Source organism: Neovison vison, chromosome 3, assembly GCF_020171115.1.
Source record: "Neovison vison isolate M4711 chromosome 3, ASM_NN_V1, whole genome shotgun sequence".
NCBI classification, from domain to species: Eukaryota; Metazoa; Chordata; class Mammalia; order Carnivora; family Mustelidae; genus Neogale; species Neogale vison.
This window is the reverse complement of record NC_058093.1, coordinates 42,432,139-42,459,234: the sequence shown is the minus strand read 5'-3', so window position 1 is coordinate 42,459,234 and position 27,096 is coordinate 42,432,139. Positions and strand designations below refer to the sequence as shown.

The 27,096-nt window shown below is 54.7% G+C and overlaps 1 protein-coding gene across 1 annotated transcript in view; it reads right to left on the bottom strand.

The window, feature by feature from the left end:
• Positions 1–2,310: 2,310 nt before the first annotated feature.
• Positions 2,311–27,096, bottom strand: part of SH3BP4 (SH3 domain binding protein 4) — an 83,184-nt gene continuing 58,398 nt past the window's right edge. Inside the window, exons 3-6 of the mRNA XM_044241898.1 lie at positions 20,396–20,641; positions 13,901–16,257; positions 6,381–6,569; positions 2,311–5,656 (exon numbers count right to left, since the gene is read on the bottom strand). Of these exons, the coding sequence (XP_044097833.1) occupies positions 5,432–5,656; positions 6,381–6,569; positions 13,901–16,257; positions 20,396–20,513 (2,889 nt within the window). The 5' untranslated portion in view covers positions 20,514–20,641 and the 3' untranslated portion in view covers positions 2,311–5,431. The remainder of the gene's footprint in view (positions 5,657–6,380; positions 6,570–13,900; positions 16,258–20,395; positions 20,642–27,096) is intronic.

Genomic DNA, 27,096 nt, shown 5'->3' with positions numbered 1-27,096 from the left:
ACAGCCACAAGGGCCACAGAGGGCCACAGAAACAGTCAGTCTCATGTTGTTTCTCCCTTATTTGTCCAAAAATTCAAGTCTTAAGAAAAAAATGCTTGGATGCTGGTCATCGGCCAACATTTTACTTCTCTAAGAACCACTACTCCTACAATTGACTCTCTTTATCAGTTACTAAAATAAAGGACATTTTAACACCAAAAAGGAATGGAGGGCTTAATCTCAGGACCAGGAACAATGATTTGATTTGCATAAGTTTGTCTGAATGGAAAGCCTCAGTCCACTGTGCTTATTTCTCTCATTTTGAGTGGGCAGGTGGAAGCTTCGTCGGGGCCAACAGCGACCTACACGTGGGCGTCGGGGGAGCCCCTGTTCGTCTCCTTTAAACATGGGGGCCACTGAAGGTGGGTGTGAAACAGAGGGGGCATGGGTTTGTTTTAGAAGGACTGTCCTGGGGGCCAGGATCGAAGGAGAAACCCGAGAGAAATGGAAGGGATCGAATCAGAAGCCTTCATTAATAATCAATATAATGGGAGTGGGTGTGTGTGGGGAGGAGGGGAAGCACTGTGGCTTCTTGAATCTTCTCTTGGGCTGCTTCAATAGTAACGCGGCCGTCTCCCTTCAATTTCAAAGGTCTGCTTCTTCCTTCCTGGAATACAGATCCTGGAGGGCCAGGAGCTGGCTCCTCTCTCCCTCCTGCTGTGTGTGCGCAAAACTGGCTTCCAGGACATGCACTGGGTGAGCAGCCCTCCCGCCAAGCTGCCCACATCTCACAAGGCTTATGCCGCATGCACACTCCTGTTCTGGCTGTCCCTTGCTGAGCCCCGGAGTGAAGATTACATAGAGAGTTGTACTGCCTACGTAGGACCTGACTAGACAGATATTCTTCTAAAATGCAAAGCAACTGAATTGGGAAATTAAGGAAATTGACTTCAGATATTTAAAAAGTCACAGACACGACCAGTTTATTCCTTTGATTTCCTTCTGCCTTGTTAGGTAGAGTAACAGATCAGAGAAGCAAAGCTTTGAAAATACTATTCTGGACGAGCTGGGGCAGAAAACATCCTGCAAATCCTTTGAAGCAACTAGCAGAGCATATCCGATGTCAGTTTCCTTACCATGAGCTTCCTGGTTTTTTAAATAAGGAAAAAAAAATACATCTTCATTTTCATAAACCTCTAACTGAACATTAGTATCTCCTCCGGGCATGCACGGAGGCAAGGGACCTCTAGTAGGAATACTTGTGATTTTGTCAATGATTTCTCAAGCTCAGATACTTGCAACGCTCATCATTATTCTGTAAGTTTATGGTGGATGAGACCTGCTACTATGTTGTTATTTGGTGCCTAAAATAGCATATATATCCCAGTGACAATTAAAAAAACCTTTTGCTAACTGCATGTAAATGTAATTGCTTTCATTTGTAAGCCCCGGGTTTGCTTATTTTATGCGTTTACCTAATTGTGAGGACTTCAGAGCTTTATCCAAGTGCCAAAGGGGTCCACGGGAGGGTTTCAAGTCCTGCATTGGACCCACTCCTATCCCTTCCCTGATTTCCATAACCGAATGCTGGGCTTTTGGGCAACCGGGACTCTTCCTTCACTTAAAAAAAAAAAAAAATTGCGGCAAAAAACACATAGTGAAAGTCTATCGTCTTCACCCTTTTAAGTGGTTCAATCCAGTTCTGTAGTGACGCCCATTTATAGTACTGTGCGACCCAACCTAGGACCAACTCTTTGCTGGAAATGCCTGGGTCTTCAAAGTGGAAGATGTTTGCTTCTATTTCAAGTACACGTCAATAAAGCTGAAAATTTTTAAAAAGGAATAATTTGGACTAAGTGCAAATATTTTAAATACTTGAGGTTTTAGGGAAATGGACATGAAATTTTAAGACTGTAAAATTGTTTAACTACTGCGCACACATGTTCCAGCAGAGGTCTGTGAGGGGTGGAGGAACCCTGCTGGCTGGTCCCCTGGTCCCCCAGAGCACAGCGGTCCGTGGCACTGCCTGCTCGCTCCCGGGCACCTGCTTCTCAGACAATGGCCTGTGTGCTGCTGGGTTTCTCTCTGCTGATGCGGCGGGAGTGCACAGCTGGGGATGGACGGAACTTGCACTGGCCACTGCACCAGCTGGGCCTGTTTGCTGCTCCCCCCACTCCCAGCTGCTTCCCTCCTCTTTGAAACCAGGGTCATCACGAAGATGAATTGGAGCAAACCTTTCATAGACCGCAGGTGTGATACAAAGCCTGGGCACTTGGCGACACTCTCTTTTCCCCTGAATTCAGGTTACTGTTTCAGATGATGCCATTTCAATCTCTTTTACATAAAATTGAATTTTATTATAGCATAAATCATGGACCAAACTGACAGCGTTTCCCTCATGGCCAGAAATGAGCTATTAGGGAAATTAATTGCTTTTGGTGTACACTTGAGTTCCATCCCTACCATGTTCTCCCCCTTCGAACACTTCACAAACTGCTGGATCCGATGCCCTGATCACTGGCCAAATAGGTCTTACACTGGTTGTAAACCCAGTACGAAGCCTCCCCTAAATAGCCAAGCTATCTGCGTTGAAAGACCGTTTCTATCAGTCACAGTCAATTCCCTCCCACAATATGTTCGTGGCACCAGGCTCTGGGGGTTCAGTAACGCGCTCAGATGCTCCATGACCTCAAGGAGCTCAGTGTGGCTGATGGAGGAGGAGAGGTGTTCTAGCGTGGGTAACAGCTCAAAGGCAAGGAGGTAGGACTGTGGGGGATGGTCCAGGGAGCAGCTCTGCTGCTGAACGTTCTCGGGAGGCGCAGCCAAAGCCTGAGTGTGAGCCAGGAGCAGACCATACAGCAGGAAGCAGGAGCGGAGTGGCCAGGTGGCGGGGAGGCTGTTGAGTAATGAGTAGTAAGGAGAGCAAAGGGAGAGAAGGCAAAGACTGAGGTCCCGCTGTGGCAGTAGAAATGCACGGGAGACTACAGGGTGCTGGGATCTGGTGACCACTTGTGGGGAAGGCTGTCCCAGGACCGAGCCTGGGCTTGGCTGCCAGACCAGGTGACAGAGGGCGTGGGGAGCTTGGTGATCACAAGCGATTTGGCTCCCGTCCCATGTGACATGGTAGGACAGTCAAGTGAGGACCGAGGCAGGAATTATGGACAAAATGTCGTCTTCTTAGGGGAAAAAAAATTTTTTTTTAACCAAATCCTTTTCCTGACTATTTGGTCTTTAAAAACACCTGCCAACACCGTAATTTTATAAGCAAAGGACTACTACTTTGAATATCAAAATTAACATTAATAATGAACTGGAGATTTTTTTTTCTTTTTAATTTTAAGTAGGGTCCATGCCCAGCAGGGAGCCCAACACCGGGCCTGAACTCAGGACTGTGAAGTAGATCTGAGCTAAAGTCAAGAGTTGGATGCTTAACTGACTGAGTCACCCAGGCATCTGGAGAACTAGAGATTTTAACCGAGCTTCCTGGACCAGACTACAGAATATTCGGTAAAAATATAAAAGTCATCTGCTGAACCAACGGTCATACTGTCCTCGAGGGACGGCTCTTTGGGAAGGAGCCGTTATGCACAGATGCTTTCACAAGGTTTTATTGTTTTATTTCAAGTTTGGTTGTGTACAGAAAAACACGCACGCACGCACACACACACACACAATAGGTTAAAATATCCAAATAAAATTTACTGCAACTTTTGTAGAATTTAATTTTTGTGCTACAAGACATGTTGCATAGGAAACTATTTAAAGCCCCTGAGGAAAAACATCCACGGTTTAAGGTGCGACTGGTTTTGCTTCTTCTTTGGGGAGAAGGCGAGAGATACCTCTTAAAGAATGATGGTGGAAGAGAGAAGCGGAGTTTACGGTGACTTCGTGGGATGATTGGGGAATCGCGTGTCCTGGTTCTTGCAGCATTAAGAAACCTAGTGTTTTTCTGTGTGTTCCTAGCCAGATGATCTTCAGGATCTGAATCAGCAGATACATAAGAATGTTTTAGCCCAATAGGGATCACCCAGTGATTACACTAGGTAATTAACATAACACATCTCAAGACAGTAGATATAGAGAATGAGGTCCAGGAATCCCAAGTGGCCCACCATCAAGCCACACAAGCAGGCTGCGTGTCCTAGCACGTACCCGGAATCATCCCTCTCGATCTGCCAGGTAGTTCCTCCCCCGTAGTCCTGCCCCGTCCCCCCCTCCCAAGCTGCCACCACCAGAGCAGGATGGCGGAGCCCTGCTCCGTGTGCCCACGCACAACCACTCTGATCGGCAACAGTAAAGGGTATCCGTGCAACGCTCTGAGTCCCTGACTTTCGGTGGGAAAGTATCCTTTCTGGAAAACGTTCATCCTGCTTGGAGCCTATTCATCTTTCTCTTGGACAGAAAAAAGTCGGTGTCCCCTATGTTATTTCCTAGGCCACAGGGGTGGTTCCAGGAAGGAACAGGGACTGACTTTGTAATGAATAAAGTGGAGTTGGCTAGTGGCAGCCGGCCCCTCTGTGCACACGCTGGCGCAGGGCTCCCTTCCCCCGCCCCCAAGGAGAAACAGGACAGCGGTGGCTGATCGCTGCGGGGCCCAACGGCTGCAGGAACCCCCACACGGCCAATGGCACCATTCTCTTGAAGGACTGCATGCAGGTGGGGGCCAGGACGAATACCAGCTCCCAGCTGCCTTCTCATCTCATGGGCACCTGCTGGCTCAGGTCCCACTAAAGCTCGAAGAAGGTCTACTGATCATTTCCTGTAACACGAGGCAAAGAGACAGAAGAGAATCAAGTCGAGAGGGGACAGCAGGACCTAGGACACTCTTGGAAAGGATGGGCAAGCGCTGGACTCATCAACAGAAAACCACATTCCTATTTGATTTACCCTTTTTTACAAGTAGAGAGCAAAAGGGGTCCAACACTTGAATAAGCGTCTCTCCACGTGCTAAGTGTGGCTGGGAATCACAAATGTCCCCAGTGACCTTTAAATACATATATACATCTGTGACATAATTTAAAAAGGTCTTTATAGAACATAAAAACCTCAACAGCATCCTCTCCTATTAAGGTGTTTTTTTTTTTTAAAAAAACCTTTATGGTCCTTTAAAAAAATGAGATACCACCTTTCTCAACTGCCTCCCCCTAAACTTTAAAAAAAGGAGTTTTCAATTTAAATTTATACCTAACAAGTAGAAAGCTATGTGATTGGCAATGACCTGCAGTAGAAATTCCCTTAGGCGCCCCCACCCGGCCCCCAGCAGCGATGGAGGAGGGCGGTGGAGCATTGCTGTGTGCTTGGTCCTTGGGTGTGGGCCCAGCCCTAGAGGGACCCCCAGATGCGTCTGAGCAGCTGGCCCTTTCTCCCTCCCCAGCTCCACGTGACGGCGTGGGCATCCAGGACAGACTGACGGTGCAGTGCCCAGAGCAGCAGTGGGGGTGAGGAAACCCACTCAAATCACAAAGTCATCGTGGTCCACGGGACTGAAGGCAGCTGCTCTCAGAATGTCCAGGGAGTTCACCAGGATCAGAGTCCCAGTGAGGTGTTTCCAGCGCTTGGTGATGGGGTTTTTCATCTTGTCCAGACCTATGTGGAGCTCCTGGATGACGTCCCGGTAGCTGTCCCCGATCTGGTGGCTCCAGGTTAATAAAAAGTCATAGGCGGGTTTCCACATGGCCTGAATGGTGGAGTCGTCCAAGATAAAAGAAGGGAAGGGGAGAGAAGATGGTGGACAGTAAGAAGTTTGACCCTATTCTTCAATCCTATTATTTCATCCTATTATTATTCGATCCTATTAAGCAGTTCCTTTGCTCATTATTTATGCTTCTCCCTGGAGCGAGGGACAAACCCAGAGAAACAGGAGGAACAGACCCTGTCCAGAGCCAGCACATCTGAGGGAAGGTGTTTGTGCAAGAGCAGGTATGTAGCAAAGGGCATCTGAGGAGGCAGGAAGGACTCTCTCCTTGAATCCCTGCAGCACTTTCCGGGTGGGCCATTTCTTAAGAAATTCACTGCGTGAATAAAGGACACCCTTGTTCTGGGATTTCCTCCTTCCTATGTCTCCTGGCCTGAACCCACTTTCCAGAAGCTTAAAGCAACCTCCGCCACCAAATGAGACTACAAAGAACCTGTGAGCAGGAACCCAAGTTTCACAACATACCAGGTGTTTAGCCAACACAGACCTGGCCAGAGACCAGGCAGAAGTGGCCACAAAGGGCTCCGTTCATGTGCTGCTCCGTCTGACGGAAGGTCCCTTAAGATCGGGACGCGCAGCCAAGTCCAGGGAAGGAAGACACTCACCCCGCTCAGGGAGAGCCTCCCCTTCTCACGTCCACTCACTCGTCCCCATCGACATGCTGTCCAGCAGACAGAGCTGAGTGCATCTCCTCGCCCAGGCTCACCTCGCTATCCACGACCCCGTTCCTGTCCCGGTGCGGAGACTCGTACGCGTCCATCTGCTGCTTGGACACCTTGGCGAGCTTCTCGGCCAGCTCCCTCCAGCGCTGCGCCACCTCGACCGCCGTGGTCAGGAGCACGAAGTCCTGGATGAGTCTGACCACCAGGCCCTGGCAGTCCATTTTCAGTAAGGCCTGCGGAGGAAGGAGCAGGGCACAGGGCAGGTCAGAGGGCAGGCTCCGGTTTCACACGGGGGCAATGCGCTCTTTCTCCCGAAGGTTCTAGGACCTAGAAAGTGCCCCTGAACTCAGGCATGGCCGACACCCACAGGATGGAAGGAGAGCAATTTTTGCAGGGTGGACTGGGTTTGCCAGCACTCTCCCTGCAAAGTCACATCCACCTGGAGACTCAGACTGTGTTCGGAAACACGGTCTTTGTGGCTGCCACTCGTTAAGACCAGGTTCCGGTTGGATTAGGCAGCCCTCGTCCAATGCCTGGTTGTCTTTATAAGGAGAGAGACAGAGACGTGTAAGGATGGAGGACTGTCACAGCAACTGGGCGCCAGAAGCGAGGTCTGGACCAGACGGTCCCTCCGAGCTCCAGGAGGAAGCAGGCCTGCCAACACCCTGGGCACCGGGAGAGAACACGCCTCTGTTGTCCTGGGCCACCCTGCCTGTGACACGTTGTCTCGGAAGCCCCAGGATGCTGACCCATGGGGCGAGGGCGGATGCGGGCTGCTGGCCCTGTTTCCGCTCCCTCGGAGCAGCTGGGCACAGTGATGCTTCCCTGAGATGGACCGGACACCTGGGGCTCAGGGGACCGGACCAGGAGCTAGGCTGGAGGAACGTGCTTCGGGCACCAGCTGGACACAGGCATCTGGGCTGTCAGGTTTTAGGGCAAAGTGAAGACCCCAGGTGGAAGGGTGGGAGGAGGGTGAGGAGAATGGAGAGGCTGGAGGCTAAAGCCGAGGGACCACCATCAGAACACTTTCTGCAATCAATAGGACTGCTCCCTTGGCCAAAGCTGAAAGAACTTTCTAGTGTGTCTTCAGGACAGAAGTCACCAACTGTGGCGAGAATCCGGAGGGAAATAAACAAACGCCCGCCACCCTGGGAAGGAAGGAGGCAAAGGGACGGAGCCTGGCCCAAATCCCACCGGGCCCCATGCCCCCCCCCCCCAGGAAAGGGGCCGGATCACGCAAACTTCCAAAGCAGAGCTCAACAGTCCAATGTCTTCTGCGAGACCCCGTGCAGGGGTCTTAAAGAAACAAAACCAAATCAGCCGGCACAAACCAACAGGCCCCCGGGTCCGCCCACCGTGAGGTGCAGAAAGGCCTCAGAGGCCCCCAGGAGACAGTTTCCTTGGCCCTCAGACAGGTGAGCCTCAGCCTGGAGAGGCTAGAAGCAGACAGAACAAGTCACCTGGTGAACGTTCTTTCTGTCCTTCTGGGCTCTGTCTGGGGACCTGCTGTTGTCGCTCCAAGACTCCAAGAGCACATGCTGGGAACAGCCGGCCCAGCAGCCCCTTCCTGACTGAGCCGGACACACAGACCCTGTGAGAACTTTGTCTGCTGGCCTGCGAAGATGGCGGGCGGCCCTGACTGAGCGCAGCTACCGTCTGCTGAATCCCCGACGGAGACGGAATATCCCCATCTACGTTTCATGTTGATCCTGGGGGAGCTTAGCAAGAGGGAGGAATGGTGACTTTTCTGGCAATGCATTCTGGCGGAATGCAGGAGCCGCACGCCCCAGCCCGGGAACCTCTGCAGTTTGCAGCAGGGGTGATGGTCCCTCTGGTGGCGGCGAGCTGGAACTGCGGTGGGCCGGAGCGGGGCCTGAGGGTCCCGTGGTCCGGTTTGGGTTGGTTCTGTTGTGTTCTGGAATAAGCCAAGAGGACCGAGCTCCTACGGTGAGCTGGACAGGATCTCATCCACTCCTCAGAACCCCTGTGAGGCAGGCGCCGGGCTCACCCCAGTTTGCAGACAAAGCCGAGGGAGCGACGGAGAGGCCCGACACCTGCAGGTGGCCTGTCCAGGGTCCCTGAGGGGACAGAGGTGGAGGCAGGCCTTTGCCCAAATTCTGCGGGCACTCACTCACTCCTCGACGTCAGGGACGGAACCAAAGAAAACACGGGCCTGGACTATGTGACTTCTCAACTCTATGTATTTCAGAAAAGGGTCCCTTTTTTCCTGAATTTTGAGGCATTCAAGTGATGTTGTTTTAAAAAAAAAATCGATGTTTAGTAGATCCGTGCTTCAGAGGATCTAAACACACGTACGTCCCCGTGTGTGGCAGGGGGACGTGCGATACTCTGGTCGGACTCTGGATTTAAAATGTTGCCAAGTGGTGAGGCTGGAGCCCCAAAGGCGCTGAGGCAGGCAGGTCCCCTCCCCGACAGAGCAGACGGTCAGTCCCTCCGCGTCTGCACTTGGCTTTTGCCCGTGGCTTCCCAGCTCTGGAGGCGGCCTCTTTTTCTAGGAAACAGAATGCACCAGAGTCACGCTTCCTACTGGGGTCGCCCCTGGCGGGAGTGATGACAATGGCTCTGTGCCTGGGCCACAGGCGAGGACCGGGGCTCCACTTGAACAGCAGATGAACGCGGACGGAGACGCCTTCGTTTACTAGTTTCAGCTCTGCTCACACTTGGATGTGCCGGCGCGGGTTTCAAAGGCCCCGGAGCAGCCACACCACCATCCAGGGGGCATTTAGGCATTTTTTTAAGGGCATACTGTGGGTGCTGCCGGGTCCTAGCAGTGGAAAGCTTCCAACAGGAGGCTCGGGCTCCTTTCCCTGTAGCTTCCTCTTTAATTTTCACACACACACAAATGCCCACAGGTAATCCCAGAAAATCCCATTCGAAACGAGGCTGACCCTGGCAGGAATCTGAACGGAGCGAACCGGAATTTGAGCCAGGTGACCAAACCTGTTCGACCCAGCGCTAGACAGGGCAGAGGTTTCGGCTCTGCGGGCCCTGCAGTCTCTGTCACAAGCCTCTGCATCGGCCGGTGTGGGGTTGAAGCAGCACAGACGGGTGTGGGAAGCAGCAGGCACGGCTCAGTCCGGTGTGACCTCACTTACGAAAGCAGGTGGCCAGGAGCCAGTCTGCTAGGCCCCGTTTTAGGAATTCCTCTTATGAAAAGACAATGAGGTATCCTCTCGGTTTTGCTGTATGGTCACCCCACCCATGCTTCTGTTCCCAAGACATGCAAACATGAGAGGAACCCCAGGAACCCCCTATAGGCGCAGTGGGGGGGATCAGGGGCTTTTCGCCTGACTCTTGGAGAATCACTCCAGACTGTCCTCTCCAGCCTCACCCCACCCCCTGAATCTTCCAGTTCACCCCTCATTTCCATCAGCTTGGGCTTTATTCCGCTCCTGGAAACAGCTGCCCTTCCCTTGATGTATGTCCTAGAGGAAGCTTCTCTTTCTCAGAGAACCTTCTCCAAAGAGTCCGCCCGCGGACTCAGAAGCCCAGCGGCTCCAGCCCCAGCCCTGAGTGCCCGCCACCGCCCCTCGCCACCGCCCCTCAGCAGGCCCGCCCACGCCCCTGACTGCTCCCTCCCCGCCCTCGCCAACCGCCCATCCCTCCCCACCCAGCCCTTCCTTCGGTGCCGTCACAGTTCCCGGTACAAACACACACAAGCACGTGTTTGGCACCAGACGCAGCAGGAGACGCGGTCAAGAACTTCACCGTGCCAAGAGCAAAGAACAGGCTCTGCTTTCTCCCTTTTGCGAAGAAAACAAAAGTCCCAACAGGGAGCCCAAGGTTGGCAAATGGGAGGCGGGGTCTCGGGACAGTCCATCGCCACAGTAACAGCACCTGCCACCCACTTCCTGTCACTCCCAGCTGTGTACTCCCCAGCGACAAAACCATTTTCCATTCAAGACCAAACAAACCCCGGGATGAGCCCAGGCAGCTGTGCAAACACAGGCCCCTGAAGCTCTTAAGGTCCACACCGCCGGGCCTGCGGCAAGAAAACACGGCTTCTCACCAATGACGTCGTGGAAGAGGGGCCATGGGCCCCGGGGCAGACCTGCACGGGAGCGGGGAAAGCGCGTACTGCAGCCAGAAACGGAAGGCCTGATGGCAAGAGGGGCCCCTCTGATGGCTGCGAAGGTGAGCAGTGGACTGGAGGCTAAGCGGACCAGGCAATCTCCGCACCAACCCGGAAGGTGGCCCCGCCGGGCAGTCCTCGGATCTGGCCGCACCTCTCACCGCTGATAAAAAGGAGCTGCCCGTTCGTCTCCCGAACACACGTAGATCTAGAAACGAGTATCTAGAAAACGGGGTCCTCCGCCCAGGGGCCCTCCTGATGTTCTGCAGGAAGGACATTTGGAGCGGGATTCCCGACGGGACGGGCAGTGGCTTCTGAGGGGCTCAGGGGCTGTGGGGTGTGGCAAGGCGCAGGGACACGCCTTGGATGTGGATAGGCCTGGATCCAGCTTGGCTCCCCTTCTCTTCTCCCAAACACTGTACCCCTCTCTGTGCCTACAGAGCAAAGCTCGAGTGCGATCCAGTGCGGGTGGCCCCACACCCCACATACCACCCCTCCAGGATCACTGTGTGGTCTCTGGTCTGCCCCCATCTCTGCTCTCCGGGACCCTGGTCCTGCTCACGCTGGGCCTTCAACCTGGCGGCCCCCCGCCTCGGTGAGTGGGCTTCTGCACCAGTACAAGCCCCCACCCTCGGGCCTGCTCACCTTTCCCTGGTCTACACAGGGGGCTCCCGGCAAGCGTGTCCTGCCCTCGTGCTCATCACTCCACGCCTCGCTCATGTCAAGGACCCGTGCCCTTAGAAAGCCCAGCAGCCGGTGTCGCCCCTGCGCACACAGGAGGCAGCTGGGAAACACCTGCACCGCTGTCTGTGGCGGCGCCTCCTTGCTCTGTGTCAGAAGCTTATCTTATCTTATCTTCCACTCAGTGATCTCAGTGATCCTTGAGGACCCCTTCCTGACCTCTCCCCAACCCGCCACCACAAGTCCTACAGGCAGAGGTCCCCAAGGGCTCCGTCCACCCTGGCTACTTGCCTCGTTCAGTGCCAATCTTGCCCACTCCCTGCAGCAGCCCCGCATCGCCCCTTCCCTCCCCGCTGCATTCAGTCCGGCCTGGGGGCATGGTCGGCAGGGTGGCCGTTCTCTGGCACGGATGGTTGCGGCTTCCACCACAAGGCAAGGGGACGGGGCGGGGGCAGCATTCCCTGGCGGTGGTTGCACAGTCTGGGTGGGAAAGGGCAGGCAGGGGCACACCGGGAAGGCACCTGGAGAACCAGAGCAGAAGCACGGTCTGACCATAGGACGTGGCTCAGGTTCTTGGGGCCCAAGGTCAAGATGAGGTCTGATGAGGTCAAGAGCAAGAACACGAACTCGAGGCAACAAGGCCCCCTGGGACTGGGGAAAGCACAGTTCAGACAGTGATCTGGACCGATGAAGCAGAGCACGGAAAAGGTCTGAGGGCACAACCTGTGGGCTGGCACTGGGGGATGCGAAGAGCCTCTGTCCAGGGTCTGCGGGGAAGAGTTCCAGGCTAAGGGAGCAGCGTGGGCCCAGGCCCGACCCCCCCTCAGATGGTGGGAGGACAGAACGATGTTCTCCCTTCCCATCTCCCTGCAAACCTACAATCCCAAACCTTCACCCTTTCCCGTGGGTTCACTCTTTCCAGACCAGGGAGTTCCATCCGAACAGAAAACCGTGCCACCACACGAGGGGCTGCGACAGCTGCAGGGCTGGCGGGCCCCCCCGAGGCTGTGGGAAGCCATCGTTCAGAGACTCGAGTGTGGCAAGAAATGGAACCCGGCTTCCAGCGACCCCTGAAACACACGGGGACAAATCGGTCTGTGATTTCTAGACGTTCAGCCAACATTCTAACCTACCCGCTCTCAGGACGGTGACGGATTTAGTCCAGGAGATGAACGAGGGAAAACACTGCCAACCTCCGAGCAGACCCGACTAGGCCCGGGAGAGACCCCCTTGCCTCAGGACAGGAACCCAGGGATGGCCCCCAAACATGTGCTGTCAGAGAAGGCCCCCACATGGAAGAGAAAGAGCCACCACTTAAGTCTGGAAAGACCTGGAAGGAGATGAGGGAACGTGGGTAAGCAAAGGGCCTCCCTTGTCATCACTCCTCCCCAGCTGGGAAGGGCTGCTCCCACTGTCCCCTTCCCCAGCCCCGGCCACTGGAGGTGAGGGCGTCTTAGGCTGTAATGAAGGAGCCATGAGTGTTGTTTACGTTCATGAAAGCACCCGATTTTATAATCTACAGCGAACCGCAGTTCGAGGGCCTGGAGAGGGATGTGCACCCCTGTCCACTGAGCCGGGTCCATCCAAAGGGATGCTGGGCTTGCCACAGCTCGGGGGCCTGCTAGGGGAGGGGCCTCCCGCAGGGAGCGTGTGGGGATGCAGCCCCACCTCTCCCCAGCCTGCAGGGGACGGTATCCCTTCTGGCTCCTGGCTCCCAGGATAGCCAAGAGCTGCATGTGCCACGGACAGACCTCAGTGGCATGCGGACGTGAACAGGGGCATGCTCAGACACACGCATACCCGGCTCATCCGTTCCCACAGCTGCTCTCGCCGCATGGCAGTTGGGAGAATACAGGTGGCAGAAATTCTGAGGTGCTGAGACTCACCTCTTAACGAAAGTCAGGAGGCAAAAAGAGGGTGTGGAGCCTGGGGGCGCAAGGAAGGAACGCCAATGACTGAATCACCAGGGTTTCCACAGGAAGAAGCCCCAGGGACAGGTTGGGAAGATGGGGAAGGAGACAGAGGATGCTTCTGCCATAGAAACAACGTCCACCAGATGCAAGGCGGGATGCCAAGAGGGTACGATCAAGCTTCTGCAGGTCAGTGTTCTAGGACAGGCCATGAGAAGCACACAGTGGGGAGAGGGTGGCAGAGCCCAGGCCGTGGGGGACTTGAGCGAATGCTTTCCCCGTTGGCTAGAGGCCTGGGCGTGTCCTGTGGTATGACACCAACCTCGCCCTCTCCTAGTCTCAGGATTGCAATTCCCAGCCATGCCGGAGAAACAGAGGCCGTCCTCAATCTCTACTCACACACACAAAAAGGAGACAGAGAAAGAAACGTGGAAACCTCGAGGATAGGGAAACTCCTATCAAAGTAAAGCTAAAGTTTGGGGCAGCAGTTCTGAAAGCATCGGAGTCCTAGATCCTGGTAGGAATCTGATGAAACACGGTTCTCCCAAGACATCAAAACAGAGGCAAACTTGAGTGAGAGTCTTCCTGTGCCCCCCACTTCCACCAAGCCCTGAGGGGTCCATCAGAGACCTCAAGGAGCTCGCGAACCCAGCAGAAAGCCACCTGAACGGTGCTCTCCGTGGTGGCTCTTGAGTTGTCGGGGGCTCCCCAAATGCCCTCCAGGTGCACGTGCACACTTAAGCCCCGTGCGTTCCGCAGAATGAAGACGCGCCCGGACGCTGGCCCGGTGATTCACCAAACCTACGCCCCAGTGTGCAGGGAGAGGCGCCGAGAGCCGAGAGCGGACCGTCAGGCCCCAGGCTCCCCACTGAGCACTCACCATCATGAGCTCCTTCTGGAAGGATTTGCGGTCTTTGTTCTCCGCGTTGTTACAGTCCTCCTTCAGCTTCTCCAGAACCGACGCCACGCGCTCGGGCTCGCTGTCCAGCTCCGCGCGGCAGAAGAAGGTGAGCGGCAGGTTCCCGTAGCCCAGGGCGTCGGCGAAGGAGCGCCAGCTGCTGATGTTCTCCATGAGCAGGGTCCTGACGGAGGCGTAGATGTAGGTGAGGAACTTACAGGGCCGCAGGATCTGCTCCAGCAGCACCGACGTGCTCAGCTCGGGCCCCGAGAGGAGGCTCGGCCTGGCCCTGCCCACCACCAGCACGTTCTTGGCGTGCACCAGGCCGACCTTGCCCTGGTGATAGCCGATGTACCACTCCTTGGTCCACAGCTGCCCCTTCAGCCGGATCTTCTCCTCGCTGAGCAGGGCGATGGCGTCGCCCTTCTTATACTCCAGCAGGTAGTGGTTCTTGCTCTGCCGCACCACGGTCTTCAGCAGTTTGCCGAACTTGAGGCTGGACACCGGGCGGTCCTGAAACGTTGGGTATTTGGTGGTGGCAGCAAACGGGGACAAGATGATTTTCCCGACCTCGTTCTTCTTGAGGAACCGCCTCTGCCCGGATGGCTTGATGGCACTTTTAGGGGGTGGCTGGGGGGTCTGGACGCAAAACTGGGTCAGGATGGCCTCCTGGTCGCCTTTCACCTGGACCCGTAGGGTGAAGTCGGACAGCTCGCTGGCATTCTGGCAGGTGACGGGGAAGATGAGGCGGCTCACCTTGCCCAGCTTCATCTGGAATCCCCTGACCACTCTGGCCTGCTCACTGCCCTTGACCTCGTAATTGGTCATGTTGGAAAACATGCAGACGTGCAGGTCCTGGGGCCTGGACAGGACGAACTGGTGTTTACCCCAGAGCTGCAGGGCCACGGGGGCAGGGCAGGGGGCCTGGCGGGTGACCTCACTGACCATCAGCGTCTTTGGGGCACAGTCATGCCCGAAAAGGGTCACCACGGTCTTGAAGGATGGGTGAATGTGTTTGGGGCCATAGAGCCCCACAGTGATCTTTTTATTGATGAAGTCCCACACCGTGGAAGGGTAGAGAATGTTTGGGCCGTGGGCAACGATGGCCAGGTACATGCAGGGCTCCAGGTTGTCCAGCTGGACCTGGACCGTGTCCCCGTAGCTGTAGGTGAGGGGGATGGGGACATAGGGCCCTTCCTTCAAGTCGCTCCGTAGGCACTGGAGTCCCACCGTGCTTTTGCTGAAAATGTCATTTTTCACCTCGGCCGACACTTTCATCTCCAGGATGATGTGGGTTCTCACCTCCAGGGTGCTCAGCTTCACCTCCAGCACCGGGCTGACGCTGCTGCAACGGTCACTGTTGAGCTCCAGCGGGGGGTCCAGCAGCGCTTTCATGGCGATCTGCTGCGTCTCGCCAGGGGCCACGTGGCCTTCAGGCACGTGGATGCTGATGTTGGTGTCGGGCAGCTGCACGGCGCCCCCAGAGCTGTCCAGCTTGCAGGCGATGCTCGTCTCCAGCGCCTGGGTCTGGCCCCAGCCAGGGCTCTGGCCCAGCAAGTCCAGATCGTGGCAGGAGCGAGCCAGCTTCCGGTGGCTCAGCCAGGCGGCTCGGAAGTCCTCCCGGCTCTGGAACTGCTCTGGGGCCGGGGACTTCAGGCCCGTGAAGAACCCTGCTGAGTCGGGGGCATCCGACTTGGCCTGCAGGACCGACAGCTCTGAGAGGCTGTAGGAGCGCTTGCTCCTGAAGAACGGATTGTCCCGCTTGCCGGGCGCCTCTGCCTGGACGCGGTTTGCGGCTGGCAGCTCGTCGAAGATGTTCCCAGTGCTGTTGGTGGTGGCGGAGCTGGACTCCGTGAACGAGGACACGCCTGGATCAAAAAGCAGCAGATCCACGGTGCTTCTGGGGGTCAGCCCGTCCACACCAGGCGTCGCCGGCACATTCCCGTTCAGAAATGGGTTTGTCTGGACCCCGTTCCAGAAAGGGTTATTACTATAGGTTTTGCTGGACCCCTTGTCATCCGTCCACCCCCCGAGCAGGTCTAGCTCCTTGGCCACCTCGTCTGGGCTGTCTGGAAGATTGTCGATCACCCCGCTGTCGCTCAGAGTGGAGTTCCGGTAGTTTAGGGGCTGCACGTAGGAGGAGGGGATGTAGCCCATCTCCGTGGTGTTGTGAGCATACCACCACTCCCCGCCGGACGTGTCCAGGACGTAGAGGTGGTCCCCCTTGGAGAACTTCAGCGTGGTGAAGTTGGTGGGGCAGTAGTCCTTGATTGCGATGACTTCCTTTGCGTTTCCAAAAGGTGTGGGATTGTCTACTAGCAAGGCACTGGGAGAAGGCACTGCGTAAAACACAAAGAGACAGGTGGTGAGGGCAAGACCCACGGGCGTGCAGGGCACTGAGCAGAGTGACCCACTGTCTGTGGCCGGGGATGGGCAATGAAGAGCTTCCAAAGCAGCTCTCAGTGTCTGTGAGCGGGTGACACCCTCTGCCTTCAACACAGAACATGCGAGCGTGGTGGGAGAAGGATCCTTGACAAGCTGAACCCATCTCCACCACTAAGCCTTCTGAGGCCAGCCTCTTTCAGCCTCCTTTAAATGATCATTCAGAATGACAACTTGGAAACCGCCTCTCCCACATACCTGGAAAAACAACAGTTTTATGTCTCGTGTCAGTCACGTTACTTCTGAGCCAAAGCTGAAGCCTGAAAAGCCCCGACACTTAGAACAGTGACTCGAGCTAATCTCTGGTTCGCACCATTCAACGACGCAGGTTACGGAGGTCAAGAGCAGTCGGAGTGGCCAAAGTCAGTCATCTCAACCAGGGGTGTGTGTCTTTGAACACTAAGGGTTCATCAAATACCGAAGCGTCTTCTCTCCCTCTCATACACGACAGACTATGTCCAGAGGCTGCGGAAAGTTCCATCGGAGAGGACTAAGTCCCTACCCCAAGTGTGCCTTGTGTCACAGAGGTTGTTAATATTCTGGGGTCCTATAACTAACAACTGGAAGACAGGCCCGTGTGTTTAGTGGAACTACCCCCGCATCGTCTCTGACACACAATTAAGTCAACACAAGCTCTGGTCTATCCAACGGGCCCTCTAGAACACCTTCGACCGGTTTCCTTTTCCTCTGAAAACAAATAATGAAAACTGAATTGAATTTCCTTAGCCAAGTCTTGGAAAATAAAGCAGGAAGTTCCTATTTCCATGAACCAGGTTAGAGGGGTATCTAGAGGGCTATAACCTGGGCAGTGAAGGCCGTCACCTCCCACCCTGTGTGTGCAGTGCTGGCAGGGAATCTGGTCCTGGGCTGACTGTGCCTCGGCTATAATCCAGACCTTGAGAAGCCGTTCCCTCAGTGGACTCTGCTGAAGATAAGGTTTTCTGATAGCATCCTTAGCATAAAGATGTTTAGTCCCAGGTAAGGACCCACAAAGGGTTATTACGTTCAAGTAGACCTATCTACCCACTCCTAATTTTATTTTCTCCATGGCACTTCCATTAAACGATACATCATATAATACATTTTTTTCTGTGGGGAGGACTATGTTGCCCCATTAGGATGGAAGCTCCCTTAGGGTCTGTTTTGCTCACAGTGGTAATCCTGGAAGACAGCCTGTCACACAGCAGGTGTTCAACCAATATTCTTGGGATGAATGTTCATCTTGCAGGCATGTGATAGAGAGCCTTTATCCATCTTACAGGGCCAAGGTGTTCTCCCTGGGTGTGCCCCAAACAAATCGCTCACAGTGAAGGGAGGGGAGTGAATAAAACAGCTAAGAAAAAGAGAATGCCTTTGAGGGAGAGGTGGCGGGACAGGGGATGGGTCAGGCTGGGGTCAGGGGACAAAAGGATCTTTCTCCGTTTGTTTTCCAGGCACCGTCTCCAGTAATATAAACCACTTTTTGTTTCTTTGACACATCTAATGAAAATGTCACATAAAAATGAAAACCAAATGAAAATCAGAGAGCTTGCCAGCTATTAAAATCTTGTTAGACTCCCTCAGAAGTTATATCCCTATTATGTTCCCCGCAACAATTCCCTTAGAGTGATATTTTTAAAATTAAAACCCAAAAGCTATTAAGCAGGCTTTGTATATTAGCCTAAGAAAATGTATCAGTGCAAATTATCACTTTAGTTTCACCAGACTGAAGAATAAAAATGGGCTCACTTAAAATTCCAAGCACTCTCCTTAGCAAAGAAGCAGTAACACATTTCACTCAAGGATCCGGCTCACCCAGTGGGAAATGGTGCTCCTCCCTGCTGGGCAGCTCCGTGGAGGAGGACTCTGGTGTGAGCTCCTTCCAGACGGGTCCCTCCATCAGTCACCTGTCACCGGGCACCCGGGGACACCAGGTGGGCTTCCACCCAATCAAATGCAGAAGAATCCTTATCAAATCCCATCTTAATGAATTCTGAGGAGCACTGTCCAGATTCACAGCTATCCTTGATTTTAATACAAAAAAAAAAAAATCCCTGTGTGTCACAAAGCATGGAGTCCTACAGTTTTTACCCTTTTGCCTCAGTTCTGGTGCAGGTGGAACGCTAATGAGGGGGTGGAAGGCTTCACAGCGGGGAGTTTGGCTGGAACAAATCCCCACCTTGAAGCCTGTTGTCCATCGGGCAGAGCTGCCTTGGGAAGTGGGTCCAGCGGCTCTGTGGGCATCACGCCCTCGGCTAACCAGCCAAGCTGGCATCCAGGGCTGTCTCGTTTGTCTTTTCCCATAACCGTGGTGTTCTGTTAGGTCCCTAACACCTCTCAAGTTATCGTCATTGTTTAAAAAATTCAGCTCTCCCATTTCAAGACCCCAGCCCAAATCCCACAAAATGATGCTCCCCGTTTTTACCTTTAAGCATGATTAGCTGGGCTATCAAGTAAGAAGACGATGCCCTTTACCAGCCTGGGAAAAACGAAGGGCCCCATTATTTACGGCAATTCCTGATAACAGTGTCGCTCTTATTAATAAAAATCTCCTGACCTCCTTTGCCAGTCTGTTCGTGTGAAGAACGTTAAACGCAATGCCCAGGGCTCCAAGCATAAAGCACAGACCGGAAGAGGAAGAAGTTGAGGATACAGTGAAGGGAGAAGCGATTAGGAAGACACAATGGGGAGCATATGGTTTTTAGGACAATAGGGAAGAGGGCCACAGTGTTAGGGAGAGAGAAGTTTGGTTCAAGGACTATTCATTAAGCACTAGGGGCTAAAGCTATGAAGGCCAAGAGCAGCTCCCACTGTTCAGCTCGTACTCTGGATGGCCCAGCGGGTAACGAACATGCTGTGGTGAATGCCGTAGGGAAGCTGCTGGATGGAAGCACATATTTCTGACACATAAGGTCAGAGAGGACTTCCCAGAAGAAAACGACCCACGAGTACCCATCACCCACCTCACCGACCCAGCTGTACATGGCTGTTAGAGAAAACCAGAGGCTCAGGGTGATTCACCCCTAGGGCCACCTCTACAGCAAGGACTGGCCAACAATGGCCCCTTTGCTGTTTTTGTCAATAAAGTTTTATTGCAACACAGCCGTGTCCACTGCTTACTGTCTTCTCTGACTGCTTTTGAGCTGCAACAGCAGAGGAATCGCTGTGGTGGCACCCTTCGGGCCTGCAAAGACTACAGTATGCCGTGGGTGACCCTCATAGGGGGAGCTTGCTGACCCCAGTCCCAGACCACCTTTTCTTCTGTAGCAGCTCTGAATATTTCCTTGGCTGGCCATACTCTGTCCTTCCCCCGAGTATCCTGAGCACCCAACTCCCTACCTTAATGTCACCAAAACTCTCAACAAGAGAAAACACGAACACATTCTGCATGAAGAAGTTGCATTACTAAGGGCAATATTCAAAACCTCCCAACACACACACACAAAAAAAAAACAAAAAAAAACAAAAAAAAAAACCAAGACAAGTGGTTATTGTTCTAAGGCTGGATTTATGGTTGGTGAAGTTTAGAGAGCTAAAGTTTAACTGGGAACTTGGCAGCCTTTAAGGCAGAGAAGTCCTTGGGTCTCTGAGCACCTGCAAACCCCAATCTGCTTCCCCCAGCCACAGTTTTGTCCCCACGAGCTCACCTTTTTTTTTTTTTTTTTTTAAGATTTTTATTTGACAGACAGAGATCACAAGTAAGCAGAGAGTTAGGCAGAGAGAGGAGGAAGCAGTCTCCCTGCTGAACAGAGCCCGATCGATGCAGGGCTCGATCCCAGAACCCTGGGATCATGACCTAAGCCGAAGGCAGAGGCTTTAACCCACTGAGCAACCCAGATGCCCCATTTTTCAGAGTTTTTTTATTTGACAGCAGAGCGAGAGAGAGCAAACGAGTACATGCACACAAGTGGGGGAGCAGCACAAGGAGAGGGAGAAACAGACTCCCCGCTGAGCAGGGAGGCCGATGCCCGGCTCAGTCTGAGGACCGAGATCATGACCTGAGCCAAAGGCAGAGGCTTAACCCACTGAGCCACTCAGGGTACCCTGTGAGCTCACCTTTGACATCATTAAAGCTCGCTTCTGAAAACCCTTCACTCAGGTCAATCAGGGTCCCCTCGGACTTGCACCGAGGGAGACCGCTGGAGTTGGCAGCTCGGATCCGCTGAGCTGCCATCTCGAACTATCTTCCCGGGGGGCGGCTAAGGTTTCATTGCTCTTCCTCCAGGTACCCCCGGCGCCTGCCGAAGCTCTTCTCAGGCAACCATGCCGCGGGATGGGGTCAACTTGGCAATGAGCTTCTTCCTGAAGGCGGGGGAAGAAAACAAGAGAACGTCCCTTAAGCAAGTGAACATGGGTTGAACAGTAATTTTATAGGAAATGGGAATCCTCTTTCTTCCAGAGGCTGTTCCTATAAAGACACATCCCGGCCCAGGAGAGCAGAGTAGGGCTCCCTCCCTGGATTCTCTGGGCACCTTACGCCCATCTCATCAGTCCTGTCGGCGCACAGAGCCAGCCTGTTTCCTGGCCTGCTGTCTGCACCCTGGGGCACAACAGGGTTTGGGACATTTGTTCTAGCCCCTGGCCAGCCTGCTTATCACAGTGAAAGAGGAGGACAGACAGGATCTGCACGGTCCACACAGCCAGTTTCAGGGTCTGGGAAAGGAGAAATAAATCCATCTGTCCTGACAGCGGCTGGTCCCATTCTTGGCACGGTTCCTGCTGTGGCTCCCACACCTGGGAAAGGAGCTCCTGGCACAGGGCCTCTTGTGGCCCCACCATAGCGGGGTCGGGGGGGATTGCGCCCTGCTCACACTCCCCTGAAATCCTCCCTGGATCCCTAACAAACAACAACCCCAAATAAAATACACACACAGCCATCTCTGCCTTGAAGTCACCCCTGGGTACCGTGCGCAGGTGAAGCTGTGGTAAACAGACTCGGCCAGCCGCCTGAGAATGTCTGTGCATGGAGCACACGAATCATGGCTCTAAGGTCTGTTTCTTTCTGGAAGGGGCACAAAGGAGGATTCTGGAGATCGGGACGTGACTGGCCATGGGCACACCCTCACCAGCCCACGGGCAGGAGCCAATTTCAAAGCAGCGAATTCCCCACGCCCTTCAAGGGAAACGGTAAAAGAGCACCTTGAGGGCAGGCGAACTTCACGCAATGGTAACAGGCGTCACGTAACCTGGCTGCTTGCTCCTGGCCTATGCTATCCAGAGACGGCTGGGAAGGTGGCCTCTGGCCCAGGTGCGTCGCCTTCACTTGTCGGAGGGACCTGGAGGGCCCCGGGGATGGGGGATCGTCCATGGCCGCCCTTCCCCCACGCTCCGCACGCAGCAGGCCAGGCTGAGCGCCCACCGTGCAGGGCGCACACCCAGCCTTGCCAGCCCCCCCCACCCCCTTCGTGGGGATGGGGACAGACTGCGTTCAATGTTTAGCTCCACCAACGCTCAGTTTTTGTACTTGTCATGTGGGGTGACGACAGCACCATCCTGACTGATTTGTGCGAAGTATAGATATGATCCTTGTAAGGTGCATGGAACAAGGAGCAGGGCTCAAAGACAGTCCACGCCCTCGCCTCCAGGGCCTCGGCTGTCCAGAGCCTGGCTTAGAATGACCCGCAGGGCCGTGGCTCCTGGACGAGTTCTTTCCTTCTCTCCCACAGAATACCGCCTTTCTCCGCAGAATGCTCTTGCAGGGAAGGTGGTACCGAGCTGGACATAGAGACCGACCGGCCCCCCAGGCCAGAGACAGGGGGCACCCGAAGGCAAGCAAAGCCCACCTCGGGGCAGCGCAGAAAGAAACCATACCGTGAACCTGTATCACAGACGAGAGAATGTGAAAATCCTTCCGACCTGAAAGAGGAGTCTCACTTGCTGGAAATGGGACTCATATGTGGGGAGCGGGGCCCGAGAAGGACAGGTAGAAACCGCAGACAGACAGACACAGCCAAAGAAAATGCGGGTGGGGTCGGGGGGAAAGCCAGTTAGCTGTGAAATCCCGTGACGGGCTCCCCACCTGGTGCAGAGCTGCTCCGAGGACTGGGTGAGCAAGAGGGCAAGTGCCCTGGACCATACCTGTGCCAAAGGATGCTCTCCCCGCCGCACCCCCCGCACACTCTCCCCCCCACCCCCGTCCATGCACTCCTCATGATGGAGTTCCTGTTCAGGACACACGGGCCCCAGCACAGGTCTGCTTGAGGAAAGGGGGCTCAGGCGTCTCCCAGAAGAGTCCATTCTGACCAAGCTTCCAGACAGACCCAGAACAAGAAGGAGGCTGCACTCCTGCCCTCCCACTCTTTTTCCATGTGTATTAGCTGATTTTCCACTTGCGGCCACAAGAAATTATTTCATGGAGGGTTTAAAAGAAAAGTTGAAACGGGCACCGTTGTGAGACATTACTGCAAAGCGGTGCCTTCGCTCCCATGCTGGTGTGGCCCCGAGGACCCCGAGGCTGGCTGGGGGAGTCCCGGGAAGGCGGGTGGGATGCAGGTGCCCGTGGTGACGGGCTGGGAGCCCCTGGATGAGCCCCACCTCCCTCGGAGTCCTGGAGGGGAGTCAGTGGGGTCTGATTTAATCCAGGGTGGGGACAGTGAGAGTCAGTAACTCACAGGAGGCTCCTACAGAACAGGACCAAGCTTCCCAGCGAGCACCCGAAGAATCCGCAGGTTGGCAGATAAAACTAGAGATAAACAGGGGCGCCTGGGTGGCTCAGTGGGTTAGGCCTTTGCCTTCGAATCAGGTCATGATCTCGGGGTCCTGGGATCGAATCCTGCATTGGGCTCTCTGCTTGGCAGGGAGCCTGCTTCCCCCTCTAACTTTGCTGCCTCCCTGCCTGCTTGTGATCTCTCTGTCATATAAATAAATAAAATCTTAAAAAAAAAAACCAAACCCAAAGAACTAGAGATAAACATGCTAAGCGCGATGGGATTCCTGCATTCCTTATCACCACCGGGAAGGTAGCCTGCAGGTGAATCAGGGCCTCAGGGGTGGGCAGCGCAGAAAGCATCACTGGACCCCAACGGAATTTCTGGAGACAGACAGCTGCTTCTGTTCACTGGGGATGGGGACATAGGTATTGCCCTGAGCCAGTGCAGAACCAGGAAAAGGGGTTAGCAGTGACATAAAGAGATCTGCAGTCTTTTTAGAAACACAGAGACCCTCCCAGAGGCACCACTCAAGGAGCAGGTGAGCCACTAGCCGAACGGTTCTGACTACCTCACTTCATCGGCCAGAGCGAAGCCACAACACGGAAGTGATCGATGGACAGCCGGCGGCACCGTGGGCCCACGGAGCCTCAGTGCGCTCACTCACGCGGCCGCTCCCATGGGACAGGGGCATCGGTCCCAGGGGGCTCAGGGCCTTATGGGAGGCCCAGAATGGCCATTTTTCCTTCAGGCGTGTGGGACTCCATCCTCAGACGAGGCCCGACCCTCGCCCCTGCCCTCGGGGATGTTACCTCACAGCAAAGCGGGCAGCCCCCCTGGCCCCCTGCCCCCCTGGGCAAGTCTGGCAGACTCGCTTCCTGGAACCTTCTCTGACCAGACACCATCAGGGTGACAGCTCGCAGAGCGGCCGGTCACCTCCACCCGTGCCAGAGCCCGGCGTGCAGAGATGTCTGGGGGAACCCGTTCAAGAGGCGGCGGCCAGCAAACCGCTCCGCGCTCTACCCACTTGCTAACAGCAGCTTCTTTCCAAATGCAGAGTGCACCGGGCCTTCGCTGCCAGCGGCCGTGGGACGCGATTTCGTCCGCTGCCCCTTCCATCAGGGGCCCTTGGCTCCCAAACTGTCCTTCCAGGCCCCGTCACTGTCCCGCTCAACTGTGCAGGACAGCTCCCTGCTTTTAGATCAGCAAAGTCAGACGGCCCTGCCCCAGCATTCGGAGCCCTCGGCCACTCGGTTCCCACCTGCCCCTCCAGGCTTCACTGACCTCCACACCCAGGTGAGTCTGTGGCCGCGCGTGGCCTGCTGCCTCTCCAGGGTGCCCCGTGCTGCTCAGCGCCTGCTCCCGGAACACACGCCCCTCACCTGTGCCTCCAGGAAACCAGTCCTCCCCCTCCACCCTCTCTCTCCACCCTCCTGCCCACAGGCCCGCAGGCTTCTCCGCTGACTCATGTGCTGGGCGCCGACCTGCAGTCCGTGTCCCGGAGCTCCAAGTTCAAGTCGCTGGGGCTCACGGAGCAAGCCTCCTGAGTCAGTTCCTGCTGTACCAGAAAAGTCATGTCGGGGGAAAGGACACAAGGCTCAGATCTGTTTAATAAGTAGTTTGTGAAGATGCAGGACTTTATTTTATGGCACAGAATATGACTGCTAGCGATTACTGTATTTACTCAACATTTTACTATCTACCCAATGTAGTTCCCACTATTCCCCATTTTATTATTTTTAAATTACTTACTACTTTATTTTTGTTATTTTTCTATTTACATGCGTGTTTTAAAATGCCTGCAATCAAACCAAAAAGCCCTAGGAAAGCAGTATTAGGGAACATTCATCACCTGCCTTCCCAGACACGGTCAGGAACATGCGCACGCATTCCCCTCGGACTGGGAAAAGCTCAAAGGAGCCACAGGGTCAAATGCCCAAGCAGCTGAGCCCCCTCACGGGCCACGGAGACACGGCCAGGTTCTTGCTCAGCAAACATCTGACCCCTGAACCCCAGACCCAGCTCACTGAGGGTCTCCTGAAAACTGAGGGGTGTCCGTCCTGAACCTGCCAGGTCCAAATCCAGCTCGGGGGCTGCCCCAAGCCCCCTCCATTCTTCACCATCTCAGTCGCGGCTGAATGGCATGTTCACCCAGCCAAAAAAGCCTGGTCTCCCTCCCCAGCAGCCCAGTTAGAACATGGCCTCCACCTGACCTCAGCACCTCCACAATTACAGTAATCGGCTCCTTTCCACCAAGTCCACTGAGCCTGCCCCTCAGTGAGCCGTCAGAATGTTTTTACAAGTTGGGACTCTGCTCACAACCCTCCGAAAGCTTCTGAGCCCTGAGTGTATTTACGGTGCCCTCAAGGCCTCCTATTATGGTCCTCGCTTCTCCTGAAGTGCTTCCTCAGGGCCTTTGCACCTGCTATCTCCTCACCTGGGAGGCCCATGCCTAGGTATTCACCAGACCTGATCACTCACTTCATTCAGGCCCTGCTCAAATGTCACCTAACGAACAGGACAGGCATCTGCTACAGCAGCAACACCCCTAACTCCACCCTCTTTCCCTATCTTCCTTATCAACACCACCGATCCTGAGCTTTCCTGTGACCAGTCCACTTTCTCCAGGAGAATGTAAGTAAGCTCCAGGAGGCCACAGGACTTGCTCTGCTTCTGTCCCCCCTTTTGCCGTGAGACCTGCACTGATCACCAATGATGAATTCTGTTTTAATGAGACAAAGGGGGTGCCCGGGTAGCACAGTCAGTTAAGCGTCGGACTCTTGATTTCGGCTTGGGTTGCGATCTCAGAGTCATGGGACTGAGCCGTGCACTGGGGTCTATGCTCAGCGTGGAGTCTGCCCGGGGTTCTCTCTCTCTCCCTCTTCCACTCCCCCTGCTCTTTCTCTCTCTCTAAATAAATAAATAAAATATTTAAAAAATGTAAGACAAATGCTTCAGAGATATTTTGACAAGTATCCCCGGGATAATCTCTCTCGTCTTTTAAAGAGTCAAAATCCCCAGTGAATGTCTAGTGTCCCCTGATGGCCTTGTGACTCGATTCTACAATGCCGGGTGAAATTTAGGAATTCTAGTCTGTTTTGGAAATCTAAGCTACGCACTCCTAATCACCGATGGGCTCCCTGGGTGGCACCTCAGACGTGCCCGGATGGCCTGGCCTCCAAGTCCTGCCAACCTCCCCCAGGGTGGGCACTTCTCTAGGACACCCTGTAGCGGCATGCATCCATGCCCAGGGTGGCTGGCCCACGACCTCTGGAGCTCTCTGAAGGGTGGGAGGAACCACTCCACCCCCTCTCCTGCCCCCATCCCTCCCATGCCACGCCTGCACCCCGGAAGCCACTCTCCACCCCCTTGAGAGAAGTCAGGTCTGGGAAGACAGGAGGGGCATAAAGCTTACTTGTGTCTGACTCACAACTAATGAGTTTTTCTTTGCTTGAGTATAAAGGCTGATTCATGAGGGGAGAAATGAGCCTGGTCCTGGCTCCTCCCCAGGAACGAGGAGGCTGGCCTGCGAAGACAACAGTGTCGTCGTACTCACACAGAATTATTTTCAGACTCGGGAACCTACAAACAAGCCTTCAGCTGCCCGTGCCGACCCGCCCTTGCCTCGGCTTCCAGAATCACAGAACGGTCGTGTGGGGGCTGATCCGCCAGCGAGCCGCCCAAGAACACTGGCAAACACAAGGCCACCAGGAGTAACCTAAGAGCCTGAGCATCTGCGGGGTCCCTTACTCAGGGCCCCAGGGTGCAGTGACCTCCCCGCCCAGGGTCGCCTGACCCAAAGGTGCAGGAGCAACAGGACATGCTGCCTGCTCTGGGTTCCTCCCTGGCGACTTCAGTTCGCGCCTTCCCGGCGATGACTCATCCCCACATTTGATTTTTATTTCTGGAGTAAGAGTAGCGTGTTGGTGGCATCAGATTTCCTCCGGGTTAAAAAGAAAACATGAGTTTCAACCTGCTCTGGGTGATTTCAGCCACCAGACCTTCGACAGAAACTCCATGCCGTCTGCTCGCCCTGCTCACTCCCCAAACGACAGTGAGCTCTGGAGAGTCACAATAATTCAGAGACACCGTCCCTGGCTGACCCTGTCT